Raw genomic sequence first — 21,366 nt, 5'->3', positions numbered from 1 at the left:
CCTTTTATTGCTGCAATTTGTTGATGAGATAATTAATTCTCTGCTCCAACTAAATTTCAGAAGAAAAAAGTCCCCACAGGGATAAAAGTGTCTGCTGTTCCTGTACTTTTGGAGATCAGAAGCATTACCAGATGCAGGTGTGAGCTTTGACCTTGATGACATAAATCCAGAACGGTGGCTCCTCCATGGCGTTCTGTTCATACTTCCTGCCCGGTGATGTCATACACTTTTCCTCGGGACTCAGCTTCAGTGGTGACCTTCATCACGGCTCGATTACTGCCCATAAAACATAGGCTTGTTCTCCACCTCACCTAGAAGAACCTCCAGTACCAAACACACCTTACTTTTTAAAAAATATACATACACGCAGATACATTATGTGGACAAAAGTTTGTGGACTCCTGAGCATAAGATTGGTATGTGATTTCTGAACATCTTGTTCCATAGTTCTCTTCTGAGAACTCAAGATCTTCCAACCCATGTAGAGCAGATCTACATGGAGCTGGCTTTGTGCAGAAGGAGGAAATCCCAGGGTTTAAACTCGCAACCTTTTTCACAACGGCCACGCAAGCGAATAAACGGTGCTGTGAAAAAGTATTTGCCCCCCTTCTGGGTATTTTTTGCTTTTTCTCAAATCATCCATAATATTTGCAAACCAGGAAGTTCACGTTTCTCTAAACAGTTTCTACAAACACAGTGGATTTCTTGCAAAAGCCTGGACTTTACTTAAAATCCTTACTTCATCTCTCAAAAGTAAGAATTTGCTTCAACGAACGTCTTGTTACCGTGAGAAAGATGAGTCCTACGAGATCAAGACGTTTAGTCGTGTTATCAGTGTGACGTTGCACGCTTTCAGTGTTTCTGATGGAAACTACGGTTTGGGTTACAATCAGTGAAAATGCACGAGGACGAATTTCTCCTGTTCGGATTCACACTTTTACTGTACAAGTGTTCGCTCGTTTCCTGGTGGTTCCTCCAACAACAGGAACTGTAGCAGGAACTGGCATCACACAATCATTGTTCTAATCACATCGCTGTATATGTGTGAGCATGCAGAAAGAACAGGAACCCCTCCGACACCTGTCTGTGTGTGTGTGTGTGTGTGTGTGTGTGTGTGTGTGTGTGTGTGTGTATATACAGAAGCACACTTTGTCCAGGAAGGTCCAGCTCTGGTACGAGCTCTGATGAGACTGATTTATAGTCATGTAAGACGATGTGAAAAATGACTGGAGGGGTGCACAAGTGTGTACACACACACACACACACACAAAACACACATGCACCAAAGTGCAGGCCTACACACCCTTCATATAAATAAGGATCATTGTCGAGCTGGAATGTACATACGTCAGGAGAGATGAGAAGTGTGTGTGTGTGTGTGTGTATGTGTGTGTGTGTGATTAAGCAGCATTCCTTCATTCCTCCTGCTCACACACCCATGAACACCCAGCAGACAGTTAATGCTGTGTGTGTGTGTGTGTGTGTGTGTGTGTGTGTGTGTGTGTGTGTGTGTATAATCAGGGAAATGGAATAATGCCAAAGGTGAGAGAGATTCTTTTCCCTTTTGATGAACGTTTGTGTGTGCGTGTGTGTGCGTGCGTGCGTGCGCCAGTTCCATGACTGTGTTTCATTCCTTTCATATTATAGCAATATTCTAATTATAGTAGTAGTTTTTATCTATTTAGAGTTACACCTCATGTTGAGTATCGTACACTGTACAGCCAAAAGTTTATGGATGCCTGACTAGAAGATTTGCTTCTTTTTGAACATCATGTTCCACATTTACTCCCCGTTTGTTGTTGTAAGATTCTCCACTCTTCTGGGAAGATGTTCCACTAGATTTTGTGGAGATTCGTGTGGAGATCCGTTCAGCCACAAGGGTTTAGGTAAAGACAGGTACTGATATAGGTTAGAAGGTGAGATGTTCAATAGGATGGAGCTCTATAGCAGGAGATCTTCCACAAGTGTGTAAACATGATGGTGTATATTGTATATTACTACTGTATATGTTCCACGTTGCACTTTTGATTAGATGCGAACTGCATTTCGTCGGCTCTGAACATGTACCTTGTACAATGACAATAAAGTGAAATCCAATCTAATCAACAATTTAAAAAAAATTTTCAAAACAATTTTAAATAAAAATGGTTAAAAAAAATTTATAAAAATCTTAAAATTAGAATAAATCGAATTAATTCAACACACTTTTTTTTTTACGATTAAATCGATTAATCCATAAAATTGGTGCAATTTAAATTGATGATCTTAAAATTAAATAAATTGAAAAATGTTAATATTTTCATTGTTAGACTCCGTTTGGGTCATAAAGACGTGTGTTTTTTACATTTCATTTATTAAAAAGACGTTTTTCGATTTATTTCAGCAAAATGTAACAAAAACGTTATTTATTGGTTCAGTTACTTTATTTAAAATGTGGAATTTTCTGAAATTCTTAAAGCCGAACATGAAACACAAAAGAATCCATGCCTGTAGACTGTCGTCAAAACGTTGGCGATGTCAGGATTTGGCGCCGAGTTTCCGCACATGCGTGTTGACTCGGTACGGCTCGAGTATCGGCAGTGACACGAGGCGGAGACTAAACAAACTCGCGGTCCGCCTCTTGATACGGTTCGCGCGTAAAACGACGATTGCATTCGATAAACGTGTACGGAAAATCCTGTAGCGAAACCGTTTGAGGAAAAACCGCATTGGAAAGTCGGGTGTCCCGATGCTTTTGGTGACACAGTGCGGTTTCGTGCATGGTGCTGAAAACATTTTATCAAAGGTGAACGTCTACTAACGAAAACATATAAACAAACAAACAAAGTTCCTGTGCGCTTACCGTGGACATCCCTGAGCATGGGCTGTTGCTATGGAAACGTATTAGACGGAGTACAACGGTACACCGGACCAATCAACCCCAGATCATTGTGTCTGATCCGAATCCAATCCAGCAGAGTGCTGTTTTTTTTGGTGTGTTTCAGTTATGTTTTAGATCGATTTCACACCGGAATGTTCCGACTCTTTGCTCTTTCTCTTCGCTACGTGTCTGCGAGATTTGTGTGCTGGAACAAAGGATCTGCGATGCGAATAAAAGCTCATGTGGGTGTCCCAAGGCCCACAAAGACAGTGAGAAGGATGAAGAGCATCATGTGGAACACCGAGGTTTTCTAGTGCTTGTTGTGTTCTTGTTCTCTGACCCGGCGGAGGAGGAGGAAGACGAGGAGGAGGAGGAGGAAACGGTAGATCGACGTACAGGGCAGCAGGAGCGATGGCCTCCCACCAGCCTCCTGTTAAACGAGTGGGAGCAGGTGAGCGGTGGGAAGACGGAGAAGAAGGAGGAAAGATCAAGATGTTGGATCGTAACGAGCGAAGGAGGGATCATCGGAGGTCAGTCGCGGCTGCCGGCAGTCGGAATGCCGCGTAACCACAGATGGAGAGAAAAGTAAAGAGAGATAAGCATTTAAATGAAAACATGAGCGCTCTGTGTGTGTGTGTGTGTGTGTGTGTGTGTGGGAGAGTAAATAGCAGCCAGATGTTCGAGTGTAGGAGCACCACTGGAGAGGAATGAGAGACGTGCGAGCTCTTAGGAACACTCTGATCATCACACTTTTTTTTTTTTCACTCCCGCCAACGACTTCCGTGTCTTCGAAATGTATTCGATCTCCTCAAACAGATCGGCTGGAAAAATCTCCAACACTCCTGCTAATAAGCTCCCGTGCAGACACCTGAGCACAAGATCGGTACGTGCTTCTTGAACGTCCTGTTCCACATCGAGTCCCCAGTTTGCTGCTCCACTCTTCTGGGAAGATGTTTCACTAGATTTCCAGGGTGAAGTACTGATATGGGTGAGGTGAAGGAGGGATTCATCGCAATAGGGTCAAGATCTGAGATCTATAGCAGGAGATCTTCCACTTCTTCCAACCTATGGAAAGCAGATCTTCATGGAGCTGGCTTTATGCACTTTGGGTCATGCTGGAACGGGTTTGGGTCTCTTGTTTCAAGTGAAGGGAAAATGTCAAGCATCTAAAGACGATCAGATACAATCGTGTTCCTCCAACATTTTGGTGAAGAACCACATATGGGTGTCCTAATATTTTTAGCCCTATATTGTGTATCTAATCACTAATATTTGAGGAATATATTGGCGGCAGGGAACCCGGCGCTTTGGTACGAAACGCTTCCCTGTAACACAAAGCTGAGACCGAAGCGTACATCTGATAACGTTCTCACTGCGCGGGTCAGCGGTTGAGGATGACGTCATTCGGCACAGCAGGAGCCAATCAGAGGAGAGCTGATCTCAAAAGAACAGTAACAAATAATAAGCAGCGTTGTGGTGCACTGGCGCCCTCTGCTGGTAAATCAGGTTAAGGCTACAATCACTTAAGAGAAGATCTGCTTTACATGGTATGGAGTGGAAGATCTCCTGCTACGTAGTTCTGATTTCAGCCCTACTAAACATTTTTGGGATGAATGTGAACACTGACTGCAACCCAGGCCTCCTCACCGTCTCAGCTACATCACTACCAGACTTTACTGGCTTATGAAATGTCCACATGCTCACTCCAAATATCTAGTGGAACATCTTCCCAGAAGAGTGGTGGGAATTATAAGAGCAAATCGAGACTAAATGTGGAATAGGATGCTCAAAAAGCTGATGATCAGGTAAGTCTCTGTTCTCAGTCATGACTCCCTCTGTCTCATCCACATTAACCCCAGACTTCTTACTGCCTTCTCATTGGGAGATTCATAAACTAAGTTTGTGGTCTGTGGTTTGTAAGAGACAGGAAATGATACAGCAGTGGATCGAAAACGCAGAAGGAAAAAACCATCGATCATGTAACCAAAAAAATAAACCGTGTAGTAAAGAACTGAGACCAGAAAAATCTACTTAAGTACAATAACTCAGTATTTGTACTTCATTATTTCCCTCCTCTGGTGATGAGGCGCAACACTAGTTTTGTAACACACCAGCAGATGGCAGCATGAGGCTGCACGCAGAGTCACAGGGAGCACTGACCTTTTTAGACAATGTGCCGCATCCACATTAGGAGTTGTGCAGCTGCTGCTATTAAGACCACATCTGCCATTCTCACGTGTGCGACATCACTGAGCTCTCATCACACGTGAGTCTCTCGCCGGAAACAATCTCAACTCCGCACCCACACCAATCGCCAGATTTGGCTCTCATGGACTTTACCCTCTTCCCGAAGATGAAGATCCTGCGTGAATCTTAGAAGGTGCTAGACGTGCTTCGGAAAAGAGCACTTCCAGAGGTGAACGCTGGGGGGCGCTGCATTGCTGCACGAGGGAACTGTTTTGAAGGCGATAGTAAATAAAGAGAGCGTGTCTGAAAACGTTGCCACCACTTCATAGATGTAATGAACTTCAGGACTGGTGTGTCCTCACACATTGGATGGTTTTATTTGTGATTTGTGAGGTGTTCATGTAAAGACAGAACGCCACCTGTGTCAGAATAAGTCACTTTTTTTTATTAAGTAAAAATTCAAGATGAACATGTGCAGACTAAAACCAGTGTAACAAATTCACCACGACTGAAGAGAATGAAAGTCTGCGTCTCCCTGTAAAAAAATATGGTCTATTCCACCTGTAGAGCAAACGTCCTCTGTAAATATACGTAATATGAAGTCTCTGTCTTTCCTGAACGATTCCGTATTAAATTAGCGACGTCCACACCTCCAATGGTCAACAAAAGGCTGCTTTTATAAATCAAAGCATTCTCTGCAATACGTTATTTTTTTTCTCAAGTCTTTACACTGTAAATATGGAGCGGTCCTTCATTTTTACATTTTAACTAAAAGGTTTGCCGAGACAAAGGAGAAAAGAAAAAAAGAATAAAATGTAAAACGAGGGAATATACGGTGATGGGCGGAGTCAGCGGCGGTGGCGGCTGTGGCTCGAGTGGCTGCTGCTGTGGTGTTTGCTCTTGTGCGAGCGTTCGTATGAGCGTGACCGTTCGCGGTGGTCTCTATGGTGGGCGCCGCTCCCGCCGCCGCGCTCGTGCCGGTGTTTTTTAGACGTCAGGTCGGATGAGGTGCGCTCGCGCTCCCTCTCGCGTTCCCTCTCCCTCTCACGCTCTCTCGGCTTGCTGCCGGATCGCGAGCGCTTCCTCTTGTGACTGTGGCGAGAGTGGAGCTTCAGGTCGTCGGAGCGCTGTTTGGCTTTGAGATGCGGCAGGAGAGGAGACGGGGCGGCGTGGTTGGAGTGTCGCCGTGGAGACGGGCTGCGGCTGTGAGATCGACTGCGTGAGCGTGAGCTGTACGTACCCGAGCGGCTGCGTCTGCTGTTGTAGCTGGAAGAGAAAGGAAATATATATGTGCATATTTAAAACAGGTCACAACAGAGAAAGTGAAAAAGAACTACACCACCATGAAACTAATCAAAAAAAAAAAAAAGTACTGCAGGAACATTTCAATGAGTTTAAGAGGCAGCGTTACACGAACATCGATTCTCCTGTTTGTAATTGTTTACCGTCTAGAACAATAAATCTAAGACTTTCTAAAGCCTAAAATTAGTATTTATAAACTTTAGACTTTCTAAGACTCCATGGAAACCCTGTTACGGTACTCACTGTCGTCTTGGAGAGCGCGACCTGGACCTCGAGCGTGTCCTCGAGCGAGAATGGCTCCCGCTCCGACTGTTCCGTCCCAGTTTACTCTCCTTCCTGAGACTGTGAGAAAGCGGGTTGTAATTAATCAATAATTTTTTAAAAGGACCTTAAAGGTAACACATTTTCCACACACTCACCCGTTGTGAGGACTCTTGGAGCCTTGTGCCCGATCTTCGGCTTCCTTCTTCACCGCTTTCAGCGTCTGAGGGTTGGGAGATTTCTCATCCGTCATCATCACACTGGGAGAACCTGCAGGACGAACATCATAAGCGATCGAACGCAACGTCGACCCCGAAAACGCGTGGAAAGGAAAACGACAAAGGGGCGTACTCGGTTTGGACGCGGGAGAAAAGCCACCCAGCGTGGACAGCGCCGGAGTTCCGTCCGGGTTCAGCCCTTTGGCCTTCAGCTTCGCTTCCTGCAAAGCCATCTTCCTCTTCTCCACCTCCCTCTCCAGGAAGTCGTAGTTTGGCTGAAAGCAGAACACAAAACAGGATATGAGCAATACACGGCGTGATAAACGACAACTTCCGACATGTGGACTTCCATCATTATCAAACTGAAGGTCAGGACAAAGTCAGAGGTTTAAAAAAAGGCTACCTTCTTTCTTGTGTACAGCTTCAGGGTAGTGATACAGATGTCCTTGATATCCTCATCTGTGGCACCAAACAGGAGATACCAGTGCGGCTGAGTCGGCAGAGGAATCTGAGAGTTGAGGACATTGAGATGAGAGTTAGAAAGTGCTACATTCAATCAATCCAGGCTTCCTTCACATTTTTCATATTAAAATTTCATACGTTTCCAGGCTTCCATAAAGATTTTAAAGACAATATTTAACATCTGAAATAAAGATTTTAAATTCCAACTGTAACACAAACGCATATATTAATGTACTGCAGATTACTAAATAATGACGGGGGTTTAACACAAGACCATGGCTGATTTGACATTTTGAAATTTATCCAGGTCTGTGTAGACCTAGCCTTTGATACATTTATTTTTAAATGTTAACATACATATATATATATATATATATATATATATATATATATATAAATAAAAAAGGGGGCAACGTATTTTTGTAGAAGAACCACTGTAGGAACTCCATCATTCATACTAGTGAGCAGATGGTTGTTAAGGTACTTGCTCAAGGGCCCAGCAGTGGCGATGGGATTTGAACTCATGGCCTTCGTAATCAAAAGTCCACTATTTAACGATGAGGTCATGTGGATTTCACTGAACAAGCCGGCTGATTTTAATAAAGAAATTTTAAGTAGACTTCCCTTTATGTAAAAAAACCAATGACTTGAAATTGCCAAAGCGATCCCCAGCCCCTGGTAAACCAGTGTTTAATATCCTACATTTGCATACTGAAACTACACTCAATAGGTTCCGTGCTGTGAACACTGGCGTCTCGTTTACAGAAACCCAAAACCACAACGCATTAGAAAGCGATCATGCGAATGGCCCACCTGCAGCGCTCGAGCTGCGAGATAAATGCAGGCGCAGGCGATGGTCTCGACTTGGAACCGCACAAACACGTTAGTTCGCAGGCTGTCGTTCATGTAGTTCCTGCAACACAAAAGGTGAAACAACATTGCAGACGTCTCCCTGAGCTCCAGTCTAAGACAAAACCCCACCCACCCATGTCCCACGTCAATGATGCTTGGTGTTTTTTTTTTTTTTTAAAGGAGACTCGTTTTTAGCTTTGTCCATTTCCCTCCCTCCATCTCTGCCTCTCTCAGTCCTAATTGTCTGAACACTTGCATACATGCAAAGGAATGAGTGTGTGTTCACACTGGGACGGGTCATGTGACTTCCAGGACACAGGCGTTAATCATAAAGTTGACCTCGCCTGAGGAGGGAAGGAGAAAAATTAAATAGATTTACATGATTTTTACTCCTCTGCACATGCAAAGAGGGGTTATGTAAATCAGGTAATTTAATTCCAAGAGATGATCAAAGCATACAACCCGTTTTTTTTAAATGCCGCTTCACCTTAGAACGAGCTGCTTTTGGACGAATGCAAATGATGAGGTCAAGCATGCGAAATTGGGTAAACAGAAGAAGCTGGTGGCTGCAGAACACACAACACTGATATTGCCATGCAACTCGACACGCGACAGCCTGCGCATGAAGTGAGGACCTGCAACGGCTCGGGTCCAATAGCCCCCAGAGATTACACTGCGCTCGCTGGAGATTAAAGATGTTCGCAAAATGCTCGACCTGATCCTCATATGGCATTAATGAAGACCAAAAACGACGAATTCAGAATGGAATATGCCTGGCACTAACATCCAGGGTCTTAAAGGAAAAGTTCACCCTGAAACAACTCATTTTCTAACGTGCAGATTAATAAATTTCCAATAATGCAATGCAGCTACACACTACAGCAGAGGCCGAACTTCACAGCGATCGAGCATTGAAGCTTTGAAAAAAGTTGTGAGCAGAGTGTTCACGTGAAGGAGGAAGATTAAAGTGCCGCCGCATCGTTCTCGAGTTACAGATGAACATCCAACACGTCTTCTATCAGCTGTTCATCAGAGTTGTTCGGGGTGAATTTCTTCTTTAAACCCTAAAACATTTAAATCCTGAAGCTCGCGACCGGACGGGATGACGGAAAAGGGAATCGGATGCTTGAAACAGGATGATCCCTGGAAGACACATTTCTTAAAACCACATCAGTGTGAACACACAATACATAAGCAAGTAGGTAACGCAGAAAAAAAAAAAAAAAATCCAACTGTTCAATACCTAATTTCTTAGCTGGTAAACGTCAGTTATAAATGTGGAATTAATACTAAATAATAATAAAAGGAAATAATCTTGTAGCATAACACAGAAAATACAAATCCTTTAGGACAACCCCAAGAAACAAGATGCTGCTGCCAGCTGGAAAAGGCCCCCTTCAGTGATTCTCAGGCAGAGAGCTCTCACTGGATTGGCCGTCTCAAGACGGGCAGCCAATGGGAGGGGGGGGCAGATTCCTGGGGTCATGTGGTTGGAGGAGCAGAGTTCAGAGGTTCTTTATGACACTTACCATCATGGACTACCCTTTAATTAAAGAGTAGAGAGAAAGGACAAAGTTAAACTGAGATCTCCGGTTTTTTTTTTTTTTTTTACTGAAATTAAATAATTTTTTTTTCGGTGAAAATCAAAGAAAAATGAGTGAAGACAAAAAGAAAATAAATAAATTCCATCAAGGAAAAAAAAAAAAGACTTTGTATAGAGCAAAGGGTTAAGTGCTGACTACACAACAAACTCTGAGTAGTACACGTGTTTAAAAACTCACCATGCAGTCTGGACCAGCGTTTGGTTCTTCTCGCACTCGAGAACTTGCAGGTACATGACGATGATCTGAAACCGGACGACAGCACGGGTTATGTAATGGTAAAGAGCGGTTTGAAGGCACAGGTGTGCCACCACAAGCGAGTCAGTTCCTGACCCAACCTGCGTCAATGTGAAGAATGTGGGCATGCACTGACGTCTGTGTCCCTGTCAACGTCTCTGCATTGTTTAAAGATCAAGCAAACGTGCAGTTGTGTGTATTTTAGTAGCGTGAAGAAGGAAAAACACTGAAGACATGCGGGACTCACCTTGTGTGGATGCTTGACATGGACGCAGAATCCCAGCTCCTTCAGCACACGTCGTTCAGCTTTGATCACCTGGTTTTTGGTGTTTATGTAGTTCTGATCAAGTATCAATGGGCTTGCACTCCTGATTCATAAAGGAATAAAAATACGGTTGCTTTCCCAACCCAACTATGTCTCAAAAAAAAAAAAGCCAGAGTGCCTTTTTGCTTGTTTCAGTTTAAACTAAAAGGTAACTTTTTTCCCTTTTCCAACCAACTAAAGGCAACAGGCCCATTTCCTTGTCCCTGGTTTTTTTTTTTTTTTTTTTTTTTGAGTCCTGTAATTTCAGTAGAAGATTGTTAGTCCTACCACAAGTGACAGACACGCAAAAATCTAAAACAATTTTCCTCTTACATCACAGCTTTTCCAAAAACAGCACACCTTCTGAAGCCCTATGTAAAAGGGAAACATTTCGACCAGAAGAGACACACAAAATAAAAAGCCATTTAAACATCATTTTCACAGGAACAGTGAATGAAATTGAGCTTATATTTAGAAGACTTGGACTCGTTTTCACTTTTGTGCCATCTGGAAAAGAGTACTAAAGTGTTCAGAGATTAAACACTCGTATGTAACAGTGAACAGGTAGAAGAGAAAGAAAAATGCATCACAAAAATCTACATCACAGTCGCTGTAAAGAATCCTAACGTGAGGGCGAGCTGAAAAGATGTGCGACAGGTCGAATGTGTAACGCAAACAAACGGCGAAATATCTAGTGTGTCTCTCTCTCATTCATACATATAAAAAAAAAAAAAATAAATAAATAATAAAAAAAAAAAACACTATCCATATATGAGGGTGTAAGTAGCTAAACAGACAAAAGTACACAATTTTAACTCTAAATAATTTGCCTCAAATGCTCTGATCCAGAACGACTTAATTCTCTTATTTATACACATGTGCAGGTGAGGGTTAAGCCCTGTACTCATGGGCCCTGGTGATGCTGGGATTCGAACTCTTGACTTTCTGATCCAACATCTTGGTCACTACAACTAATCAATGGAATACTATGAAGAGGTGCTCGCTGACGAAGCTGAACTTCGGACTACAATATAGATCTACTTTTCTAGAGAGAGAGAGATAAAATTACATATAAACTCGAATCTCAGTTTCAGTAATCATAAAAAAAATTAATTAAAAATGTAGCATTATGAATCATGTATATTAGCATTATATGATCTAGCACCCGTTATTGTGCTGAAATGCGATTCACTTCATTACTGTTGAACATCATAACAGCGTGAAGCTCTGCCCTGATATTAAAGATGAACTCCAGAAGAAAAAAGTGCAGTGTTCATACTGTGGTGCTAAATTAAAACGGTTGCCCTGAGAAGCCTATCGGTTGGAAGCTAAATGAAATGTCCCTGCTGTAAGGTGTGTTTTCTGTGAAAGCTGTGATGTCGGAGGTGTTTCTCGGTCTTGTCTCGTTGCTACTACAAACAGAGCATCATCACCTGCGTTAAGAGACCACAACCTTAAACTGAGCTACAGGAGTGAGCCAGACGCTGCGGGACCAGCGGCCAACCTTTTTGTGGTCCCCGAGTCTCCCAGTGAGCGCGTTCAGAGCACTGGCGCCTCCCGGGGGAGCGGGGGGAGAGCCACGCCTCACTCGCACTGTTGCCATGCCGACTGCTTCAGCTCTACGTACCATTCCACATCACCCAGGCTTTGGTAAATGTAGCTGGTCGCTGTTAGTTGGTTGCAAGGGAAAAGAGAATTCAAGTTAATACCACAGTCTTTATTCAGCTGAACAGCCCTATTAACCACCACCCTCCCTCCTTCCCTCCCTCCTCCCCACTAATAACGTTTCTTCAAATCCAATCAATCATGAAGCTCACAGTTATGACTAAATGGTTAGGATGCAGGGTTTTTTTTGTTTTTACGTGTGCAGGTAAGCAGACGATTATCTCGGTCTTACTACCATTTATGACAGATGATGAAACTGAAAAGCCTTAAAATGGTTTAGAGTACAGAAAAATCAAACAAAATGGCACTCAAATAGGGAAATAGCTAAAAATAATAATAAACAAAACAAAATCAGCAGCAGACAGACTAAACACGGTTAGCAGGTTTTAAAGTATACCTGATTCTCTAAAGTGATGATGTTACATGTTAAACAAAGACAACTCTGTCGAGGTGAAAGGTTTTGCTGGCACGAAGGAAAAACAAAACAAAACAAAAAAAAAAAAAAAAACAGGAAACAGTTACAGCAAATTGATCAAGAGCACGACTGCACGCTTACCTTTTTCCTCTAATCTGCCTCAAATAATGAAAGACGTTGATCACGTCCCTTATGCGACGTGGGGCTTCTTCGATCTTTGAGGCCAGATTGACACAGGCCATAGCGACAATCTGAACAGGGGAAAAATATTGCATCGTGAGTGTCACAATCTTTATATGCAATTACATAAAAAAATACTAGTACAATAAATGGTTTTATTATTATTTTATTTCATGCAGGAAAAAAAATTGACAAACAAAAAATATGCTTCAGAAGTTGACCAGTCTACTCGAGTGTTTTTCTACTTGGAGGACATGTTGTAAAGCCATGAAAAAGGGTAAATAAAGAGTCTGATGTTACAAAACGATACAATTAGATCGATGCGATGACGTCACAACTACGCCGCTTGCCCTTTATTACGTCATGCTACTTTAAAACAATTTACAACCACACACAAAAAGAAATCCCTTTGAACTTAACAACATGGCCGCCAGTACGAACGTTGTAGCTACGCACTCGTGCCCGCGCACACGTGAGCGCGCACCCAGGGCCTAGCTAGCTAAGAACGCGATGTTGTTCACAGGTTTTATCCATTCCTTACCTCAAAACTGTGTTTCACAAATGACTTCGAGTAAAAAAACCGATGAAACAGCACTTGCCCGGTCGCCATTGCCACCTGTAAAATAAAAATAAGAACATTTTAAAAATCAGAGACGATCCCGGTGCTATGATTAGCCATAAGCCGCCATTCCCCGGCCGCCATTTTGTTTTTGTCTGACGAGCTGAAATAAAGCCAGGTAACCTAAAAACCTTAATTTATTAAGAGGATTATTGCAAATAAAATCTAATTTCTTATCGCGCACAATATAATTACTCAAAATATTTAAATATCTTTATTTAAAGCCTCACTGTAATTGTTGTACCATATTCCGAGCTAATCACCTCAGGAACTAGCATGCTAGCGGCTTTTTTTTTTTTTTACTTCAGCTAAAAACGAAATGGCGAATATATGTGCTTCATCTCGTCTCAGTTAAATAATAAAGGGGTATTTTACACATTTATTTTTGCGCACCTGTGGTAAACGAAGGAGTATCCCGGCTGATTGTATGAGCTCGCAGCCGAGAATACGGAGGTCAGTTTCGGTGTGCCAATCCAGGCCGTCCAGCATCGACGGCGTCGGGGAGAGCTTTTCCTCCGGGATGAGCGAGTTATCGATAGTCAGGAAGACTTCGGAATAAACCTTGTCGCCGATGAGAATGCCATCGCTTCCCGGAGCGCTGTTCGGCGCGGTAGGGAGCGGAGCTGTCGCCATTGTCGCCTCCATTGAAACACGAGTCGAACCCGGTCGCCGAAAATGCAAAGCCCTGCTGTGACATACGCCGCATAACACAGAACCCCCTCGCACCCTTACCGTCACCAGTAACCCTCCGCGTTACAAATAGATCCAGTTCCCTGCTCACTTTTACAGGAAAATAAATCAATTTCCTGACCAATAATTACAAAATAATCACATGAGTGCGTGTTTGTGCAGCGTCTGAAATGAAAGATTTTCGTAATTACGTAGATTTATTTAGCTTTTCTGAATGCGTGTCATTAGCGGAAGTCCCGATGACGTCGATTCCAGGAAGGCAAGAAGAACTCTTGGGTTGGCCGGATCACCTTTCGTATGTAATCATCCGCGAACAGTACTGATGGGAAGACCGAATCATTTTAGTGAATCGGTTCTTTGAATCGCGTTCATCAAAACGAACGGATCTTGTTTTTGTCCAAAGAGGACATGCATTATTTATTTGTTTGTTTGTTTGTTTGTTTATATTCTTCTTTCTTTCTTTCTTTCTTTCTTTCTTTCTTTCTTTCTTTCTTTCTTTCTTTCTTTCTTTCTATTGTTTACTTAACAAAATTAAGTAAACAATATTTATTATCTCAAGAATATAAGAAAATTAAGTTGTGACAAAGAAAAAACAACTTTTGTTATATCGAGACTTTTTTCCTCTCAATTCATTTCTCACGATCATGGCGTTTTTTTCATTTTTTGCATCAAAATAATCGGATCTTTACGTTTAAGTCATTTAGTTAATTTCGTATGAAAGTCCTAAGAAGCCATGCTTTATATATATTTTTTCTTTCTGGTTTCTCACGATCTCGACATAACGAGTTGTTTTGTCGTGATCACGACTTAATTTTCTTGTGAAACCGAGTTTTTTTTCTTTCAGAAAAATAAGTAAAGATCACGAGAAAACAACTTTTGTTATGTCAAGACTTAAAAAAATTTTCTCGCCAATTCCGACTATATTTCTTGCGATTCCTGCAAATTCAAACTTAATTTCTCGCATCAAAATTAACACATTTTCCAGAGGAAACAATGTTTATAATGATAAGATCATGAGAAAATTAAACCGTGATCACGAAAAAACATGAAAGAAAAAAATTATAATGTATAAACTCACGACTTCTGTAGTTTCATTTCATTGACCAGAAATAAAATAAAAATTTTACTTTTTAATAAGCAGATCCACAAAAACACATACACCAATTCTGATTATAGTTCCAATTATGAAAATATGACAATGCAGCTAATTACAATTTATCATAAACATAATGAGTAGCTTCACCTTGCATATCTACTGGTCCATGTCTTTAGTTCTTTTGTCACGTGTCTCCCATAATTATTCTAACAATAATTTCAGCATTCCGACCAACAAAATCCGAACGACTCGGACCAGACAACTCATGAGATGAACCACTCGATTCTGTTTCCTGCACATAACCTCCAGAGATTTTGTGACGCTTTGCTCATGAACGTCCGGTAGAAATTAAATGAATATATGTATGCAATCATTTAAAATGAAGACATATGATGTATTTTTCGTCCTGTCAGACTTCCAGACACATTCCACAACTTTGCACATCATAGCTCTTTAATTGTGTTACAGTACAATACCTGATATATTCATCTATTAAAAATAGTTTAAACGTCAATAGACAGGTACATTCACAACAACAATGCTGTCCAATCAGATCCGGTGCTGTAGATGTTCCACAGGATTCGGGTCCTGATCTGTACTACTACCGTGTTACCAAACGCTCTCTGTAACAGTGTGGCCTGGAGTTTGAGATCTTCCCGGTGGTTTCTTGTGCTCCTGGAGCACTTTAAGGGTCCCGTACTGCTTGTGTGTCCTAGCCAAGTCCTCCACCGTCTCCCTCCACTTTGTCTTAATGGACGGATCTGCGCCCCTCTCCAACAAAACACTCAAAACCTGTTGAACAAAATGTGTAGAGATGGATATTAGTGGTAAAGGACACTGAGCTTGATGAATGAAGGGTTATAAATGAGAAGAAAAACAAAATCTTCTTCTCTCAATTGTATTTGACCAGACAGGATATCGTTCATGTCTGACGTTTGCTTCATTAAAGACGTTTAGCTCTTTTGGAGAAATGTCTGCCTCAAATCATATCCAGATTTTTAGGGATTTTATAGAGATTTGCCCGTGACTTTCAATCATCTAAAAGCATGAGGAGAACCATAGAGTTTAGCTGAATATTGAACTTGATTTTCATTTCCTTTAGCCCAGTCTGGTTAACTTCTATCCGAGACGAGACGTAGGATCGTCTGAATGTATGTAAACATTTTCCTAAATGTCGCTGCTATTTTTCTGAATTTTTTTTAAGCCATTTTCCGTCACATAAAAAAAAGTTTGCCTAATTGCGACTTTTTCTCAATTCTGACTTTATTTCTAGCAAATTCAAATGTTTTTTTCTTGCAATTCTGACTTTTTTCTCACAGTTTTGACTTTATTTCTCACAACTTTTTTGTCACAATTAAACATTTTTTTTTTTGACTATTTCTTACAATTCCGACTTCTTTTTTCTCTCTGAATTCTGACTTCATTTCTCACAATTTCAACTTTATCACGATTCTGCTTTTTTTTCTCTCAATTCTGACTTTATTTCTCACAATTCTGACTTTATTTCTCATGCTTCTGAATTTATTTCCCACAACTGTGACTTTTTTCTCTCAATTCTAACTTTATTTTTTCATAATATCAACTTTCTCACAATTCCGACTTTTTTCTTGCAATTTAAATTTTCAATTTTCTCCTAATTCCGACTTTATTTCTCACAATTCTGACTTTATTTCTGGCAATTCTGTGCGAGATCTTAGTCTGAGTTCTCTCCAGGGATCGGAGGTTTAGTTTAATACCACGTGATTCTTCCAGTAACAACTGATCTCACTGTGAAACCACACCTAAAATAGTCCTCTATGATTTCATCCACTGTTTCACAGATCGATCTATTGACTGCAGCCCATTTAAATTTTAGTGTGTAAAGCTTTCTGGAACTACATTGGCTAAAAAAAGTATTTGATAGAAGGATCCAGAATTGACTACAAACCTCACATTCAGATCTTCGAAGCAGTGTTATGAAACGAGGATCGTGCCATTTTGGTTATATTGTGATGCTCAGTGTCTGAACTACCGGTTTTCTCAACCATCTGTCGACTATAAGTAAGACTTGACAATTCTGATTGGACAATGAGGTGGTATCAAAACGTTTCAAGACTTTCTCTATTTACAGGAAAGTATTTAATTTATCTATGTTTACACACTTTAACCTTCAAAGTAGTCCTGGAAGTCGTCTTTTTGAAACGTGTCAAGCACCTTCTGCGATTCACGCTGGATCTCCGCAATGGTGTTAAAACTGCAACCTTTAAGCTGGATCTTCATCTTTAAGAAGAGGTTAAAGTCTGCAGGAACCAAATCTGTAAGTTGGTTGGGTGAGATCATGTGGGCTCCAACAATCATTATGCATGAGTTGAGTGCATTGAAGGTCTTCCCGATCTCTTCGTCGTCGTAGTGATGTTCTTCAAATGTATGTCATGTCAAACGTCTTTGTGGCAGATTTGCCCAGTTTTAAGCAGAATTCCAAGATGAAATCTAGTGGTAATGGACATTATCAGAATAGTACCAGTTAGCACCATTATTTTCAAACTTTTTGATACCACCTTGTATGTAAATCCTTAGTCGGGGACACCCCTACTGAGCACCAACAGCAATTAGCTTTTTTTTTTATTTTTATAAACATTACACATTAGGTCTATAAATATTACAATTCAAAGAATTTTTATTCAAAGTGCCCCAGACTACAACATAAAGCCCATATCATGACTTGTAAAAGAAAACACCACCTTGCAGTGTCCTCTTTCTGTGGCCAGGTGTAGCGGGGTCCTCCCCAGCCTTTCAGTGGCATCCACATCTGCTCCATAATGGAGCAGGAGCTTTGCTGCTTCAGCATTGTCCTTCAGTGTGGAGTAATGCAGTGGCGTCATGTGAAGGCTGTCCCTGTCCTCCAGCCCAGCTCCGTTCAGGATGAGGAGGTGGAGAACAGCTCCAGAGCCACTTAGGGCGGCCAGGTGTAGTGGAGCGGCCTGATCCCTGTCCCTCACACACACCTTTGCCCCAGCAGCTAGTAGGTGCTGCAGGATCTGGGAAAGGCAAGTGAAAAGAAACAGAAACATGGTGAATGAAGGAAAAAGGTCAGATCAAATGGTGCTAAGGAGATGGGATGTGTGCCTTGTGATTCACCAGTGCAAATACCATCTGTTGCTCTGTGTGCTCTTGGCTTAAAGCACTGGCAGCACAGCAAAAGCTAAAGGGCAAAAAGACCTTGGGTGTACACAGAGTACTTGGCAGTGAGGTGTTTAGCACTAATGGAAAGCTGATAAATTGAAGTGGACTCATCTTTTAAATGATTTAGAGACAGAGATGCCATGAAATCATGATAATCACCTGGGTTGCTCTGCGAGGTTTACTTTTCAAATCCATTGTGTTTGTTGCCGTTAGTTAGAAAGTGCTTTATACTTGGCACATGTACTTTACAGCACAGTAAAATTATTTCTTGAAATATCCTGCCAGTGTTAGGAAGCTAGGAGTGGCAGTTTGGCAATACCAGGGCTTGAACCCCCGACCTTCTGATTAGTAACTCAGAGCCTGAACCACCAAGGTACCTTGTCAAAGCCTTTTTTAAGAATTGTGAGAAATAAAGTCAGAATTGCAAGTAATAAAGTTGAATTAGGCAATTTTGTTACGTTTCAGAAACGGGCTTCCATAAAATTGTACCTTGATACAGTTGTGTAAAACTGGACAGAACCCCTCCCCTCAAGCTTAGGTCAATATTCCTAAAGGTTTTTCAAATCAGTTCCTCGTTTTCACAATATATGAGGTGGTATCAAAATGTTCCGAGACTAATGGTAAAACAAACTGGTGCTTTTCTAAACAAGTCCAAAAGTGGCATCTTGGCAATACCAGGGTTTAAATCCCCAACATTTTAATTAGTAACCCAGAGCCTTAACCACTGAACCATTCCAGTCAAGTAAACTTCGCATTTGCAGTCTTATGCTCATGGTAGCTCAGTGGTTAAGATAATGGACTTTGGATTGGAAGGTCCAAAGTTCCAAGCCTTCTACTGTTCAATGTATATAAATTAAATTGTAAGTCACCCTGCCTAAGGCATCTTTCAAATGCCATAAATGCATGTATATAATATCAGACTTTATAAAGGAGCTAAATATGTTTGAAGGAGAGTCTTAACCTGCTCTAATAAAATGTATATTTAACAAAAAGGATTGGCTGAAGGACATGGGGTCATTATTTATGTTTGTAAACTAATCCTGAAGTCACCTTCTTCTTAGCAGAGCAGGCGCACAGGTGCAGTGCTGTTCGCCCGTTAGAACCTCTGAGGTTGGCATCGGCTCCTCGCTGAAGTAATAGCCTGACGGCTGCTTCGTTGCCGACCATCACAGCCAGCTGCAGGGGACTTGTACCCACTCCACTCGGCCCTTCCAACTCTGCCCCGTTATCAAGGAGCATCTCGGCCACATCACCCCAACCCCCGAATACAGCCCAGTGCAGTGGCGTCCACCTGCGTGAGTCCAGCACATCAGGAGATGCCAGGTGCTGTAGCAGTGTCCGTGCCGTGCCCAGGTGCCCACCAGCCGCAGCCAGGTGGAGGGGCGTTTGGCCACAACTGGACCGTGCCTCGTGGGACGCTCCCTTCTGGAGAAGGTACTCAGTGGCGTCTTTGTTGCCTCCCATGCAGGAGCGGTGCAATGGGGTGCAGCCGAATAGATCTGTGCAGTTCACGTCCATTTTACTGCTGTGAAGCAAGAACCTGAGCAGTGCGAGATGTCCTCTGAAGGCAGCATGGTGGATGGCCGTCCAGCCACGAGGATCTCTACAATATGAAAAGCCAAGTTATCAATGCTTTGTTTTAAGGTTACTGAAAATGTACCACACACGCCAATGGGAAATTATTATGCTGTTTGGGGGAGTCACCAAATAAACCACTACGAGAGAGTTCCACAGGGTTCCATCCTGAGACCTTTGTTCCCTCATGGCAGAAAAATGATTAAACATTAACATAAAATAATTAAACATTACAGGTACATTAATTACTGGTTCTACTTGATATATCAGTCTGGTAAAGTGATTATGTTTCAGTTGATTATATTCTCTTTAATAAGGATACATTTAAAAAAGTCCTTTTCTTCTTTGCTTCCACTTTCAAACAATCCACCCCCTATTTTTATAATATCAAGCAGATCTGTTTGTAATATAGTACCAATATACACCAATCAGGCATAACCTTATGACCGGTAAAGTGAATAGCACTCTTTATCATTTCACTTGCTGGTAGGTGGGATATATGAAGTGAACATTTTGTTCTTAAAGTTGGCGTGTTAGCAGCAGGAAAAATGGGCAAGCGTAAGGGTTTGAGCGAGTTTGACAAGGGACATCTGGGTCAAAAAGTGCTCCAAGGAAGGAACAGTTGTGAACTGGTGACAGGGTCGTGAGCGGCTGAGGCTCATTGATGAACAAAGGCCGGTCCGATCCAACAGACAAGCTCCTGTAGCTCAAACTGCTAAAGTTAATGCTGGTTCTGATAAAACGTTTTCAGAACACACCGTGCATCATAGTTTGTCTCAAATGTGGCTGCGTAGCGACAAACCAGTCAATGTTTATCAGGTGGTCATAATGTTATATCTGATCGGTGTATATTTATTTTAAAATGGTTTAAAGTACAAAATCTCACCGCATATATAATATACAAATCAAATGATATGCACTAATAGTATTAGTGTTAGTGTTTGTAGAACGAGGCTTGAAGGTTTCTTATACACTGTATTACTTATATAAATGATTTGGAAGCTAAGAAAGTCTGTGCTTCTTTATTAAGATGTTTGTGTGTTTGTCTGTTTCTTTCATGGGTATCATGAATTTAGAATGAATAAAGAGACAAAAATCATCTTATTTTGTTTCTATGCCTATTTGATTGTGAACTTTGGGACATCACCACTGCATTACAACGTTAAATGTCTGGATGACTCACGGGCTGTTAGCAGGGACACCGCAGTCCACAAGGGCCTTAACGTGCTCCATGCGTCCATCCCACGCGGCGTAATGCAGCTTGTGCTCGTCCAGCCGAGAGTGGTGCTGTGTTCGGGGGCGACTGTGGAGCCTCCACTGCCTCGACCTGACTGCCGCACCGGCAGCTGTGTGAGTCTTCCTTTCTACAGCACGAAGCGAGACCAAGTCATGGAGCTCTACCCACTTCCACTGCAGCTCGGGCCCGGCGAAAGCCATGACGCCAACACACCCAACACACCAGTGGGTTCCAGAGTGAGGTGAAGCTCAACAGGAATGAAGTTTCAAGCAGGGCTGTATATAATATAGGATTATAATATACATTATATCCATGTCTCTTTCAAAACCTGTCTATTTTATTAATTTTACATGATCCAAAGTACAAAATCTCACTGCATACATAATATACCAAATAAATACAAGTAAACCAAATGCTATGCACTAATCGTATAAATGTCAATG

General features: G+C 41.8%; 3 protein-coding genes across 4 annotated transcripts in view; all 3 read right to left on the bottom strand.

The window, feature by feature from the left end:
• Window positions 1-5,471: 5,471 nt before the first annotated feature.
• ccnl1a (cyclin L1a) lies at window positions 5,472-14,035 on the bottom strand. Of its 2 annotated transcripts, XM_046864570.1 has the most exons (11): window positions 13,557-13,959; window positions 13,086-13,160; window positions 12,506-12,615; window positions 10,228-10,348; window positions 9,924-9,988; window positions 8,104-8,203; window positions 7,232-7,336; window positions 6,962-7,103; window positions 6,769-6,880; window positions 6,593-6,691; window positions 5,472-6,313 (listed from the first exon to the last, which is right to left on the bottom strand). In XM_046864570.1, exons 1-11 carry the CDS (start codon window positions 13,806-13,808, stop codon window positions 5,896-5,898), a joined length of 1,599 nt encoding a protein of 532 aa, XP_046720526.1. In that variant the 5' UTR covers window positions 13,809-13,959; the 3' UTR covers window positions 5,472-5,895. The 2 variants fall into 2 exon arrangements, 1 of the variants encoding a protein (XP_046720526.1); XR_006927674.1 differs by lacking the exons at window positions 5,472-6,313; window positions 6,593-6,691; window positions 6,769-6,880; window positions 6,962-7,103 and adding an exon at window positions 9,672-9,685 and having other exon boundaries at window positions 7,288-7,336; window positions 13,557-14,035.
• Window positions 14,036-15,558: 1,523 nt separating this feature from the next.
• ankrd67 (ankyrin repeat domain 67) lies at window positions 15,559-21,123 on the bottom strand. The gene is made up of 4 exons (XM_046864768.1): window positions 20,870-21,123; window positions 19,162-19,714; window positions 17,670-17,966; window positions 15,559-15,741 (listed from the first exon to the last, which is right to left on the bottom strand). Exons 1-4 carry the CDS (start codon window positions 21,121-21,123, stop codon window positions 15,559-15,561), a joined length of 1,287 nt encoding a protein of 428 aa, XP_046720724.1.
• The window catches only part of veph1 (ventricular zone expressed PH domain-containing 1), a 123,059-nt gene continuing 122,724 nt past the window's right edge, over window positions 21,032-21,366 (bottom strand). Inside the window, exon 14 of the mRNA XM_046864286.1 lies at window positions 21,032-21,198. Coding sequence (XP_046720242.1) covers window positions 21,172-21,198 — 27 coding nt within the window. The 3' untranslated portion in view covers window positions 21,032-21,171. The remainder of the gene's footprint in view (window positions 21,199-21,366) is intronic.

Source organism: Silurus meridionalis, chromosome 13, assembly GCF_014805685.1.
Source record: "Silurus meridionalis isolate SWU-2019-XX chromosome 13, ASM1480568v1, whole genome shotgun sequence".
NCBI lineage: Eukaryota > Metazoa > Chordata > Actinopteri > Siluriformes > Siluridae > Silurus > Silurus meridionalis.
This window is presented reverse-complemented; position numbering and strand designations above follow the sequence as displayed.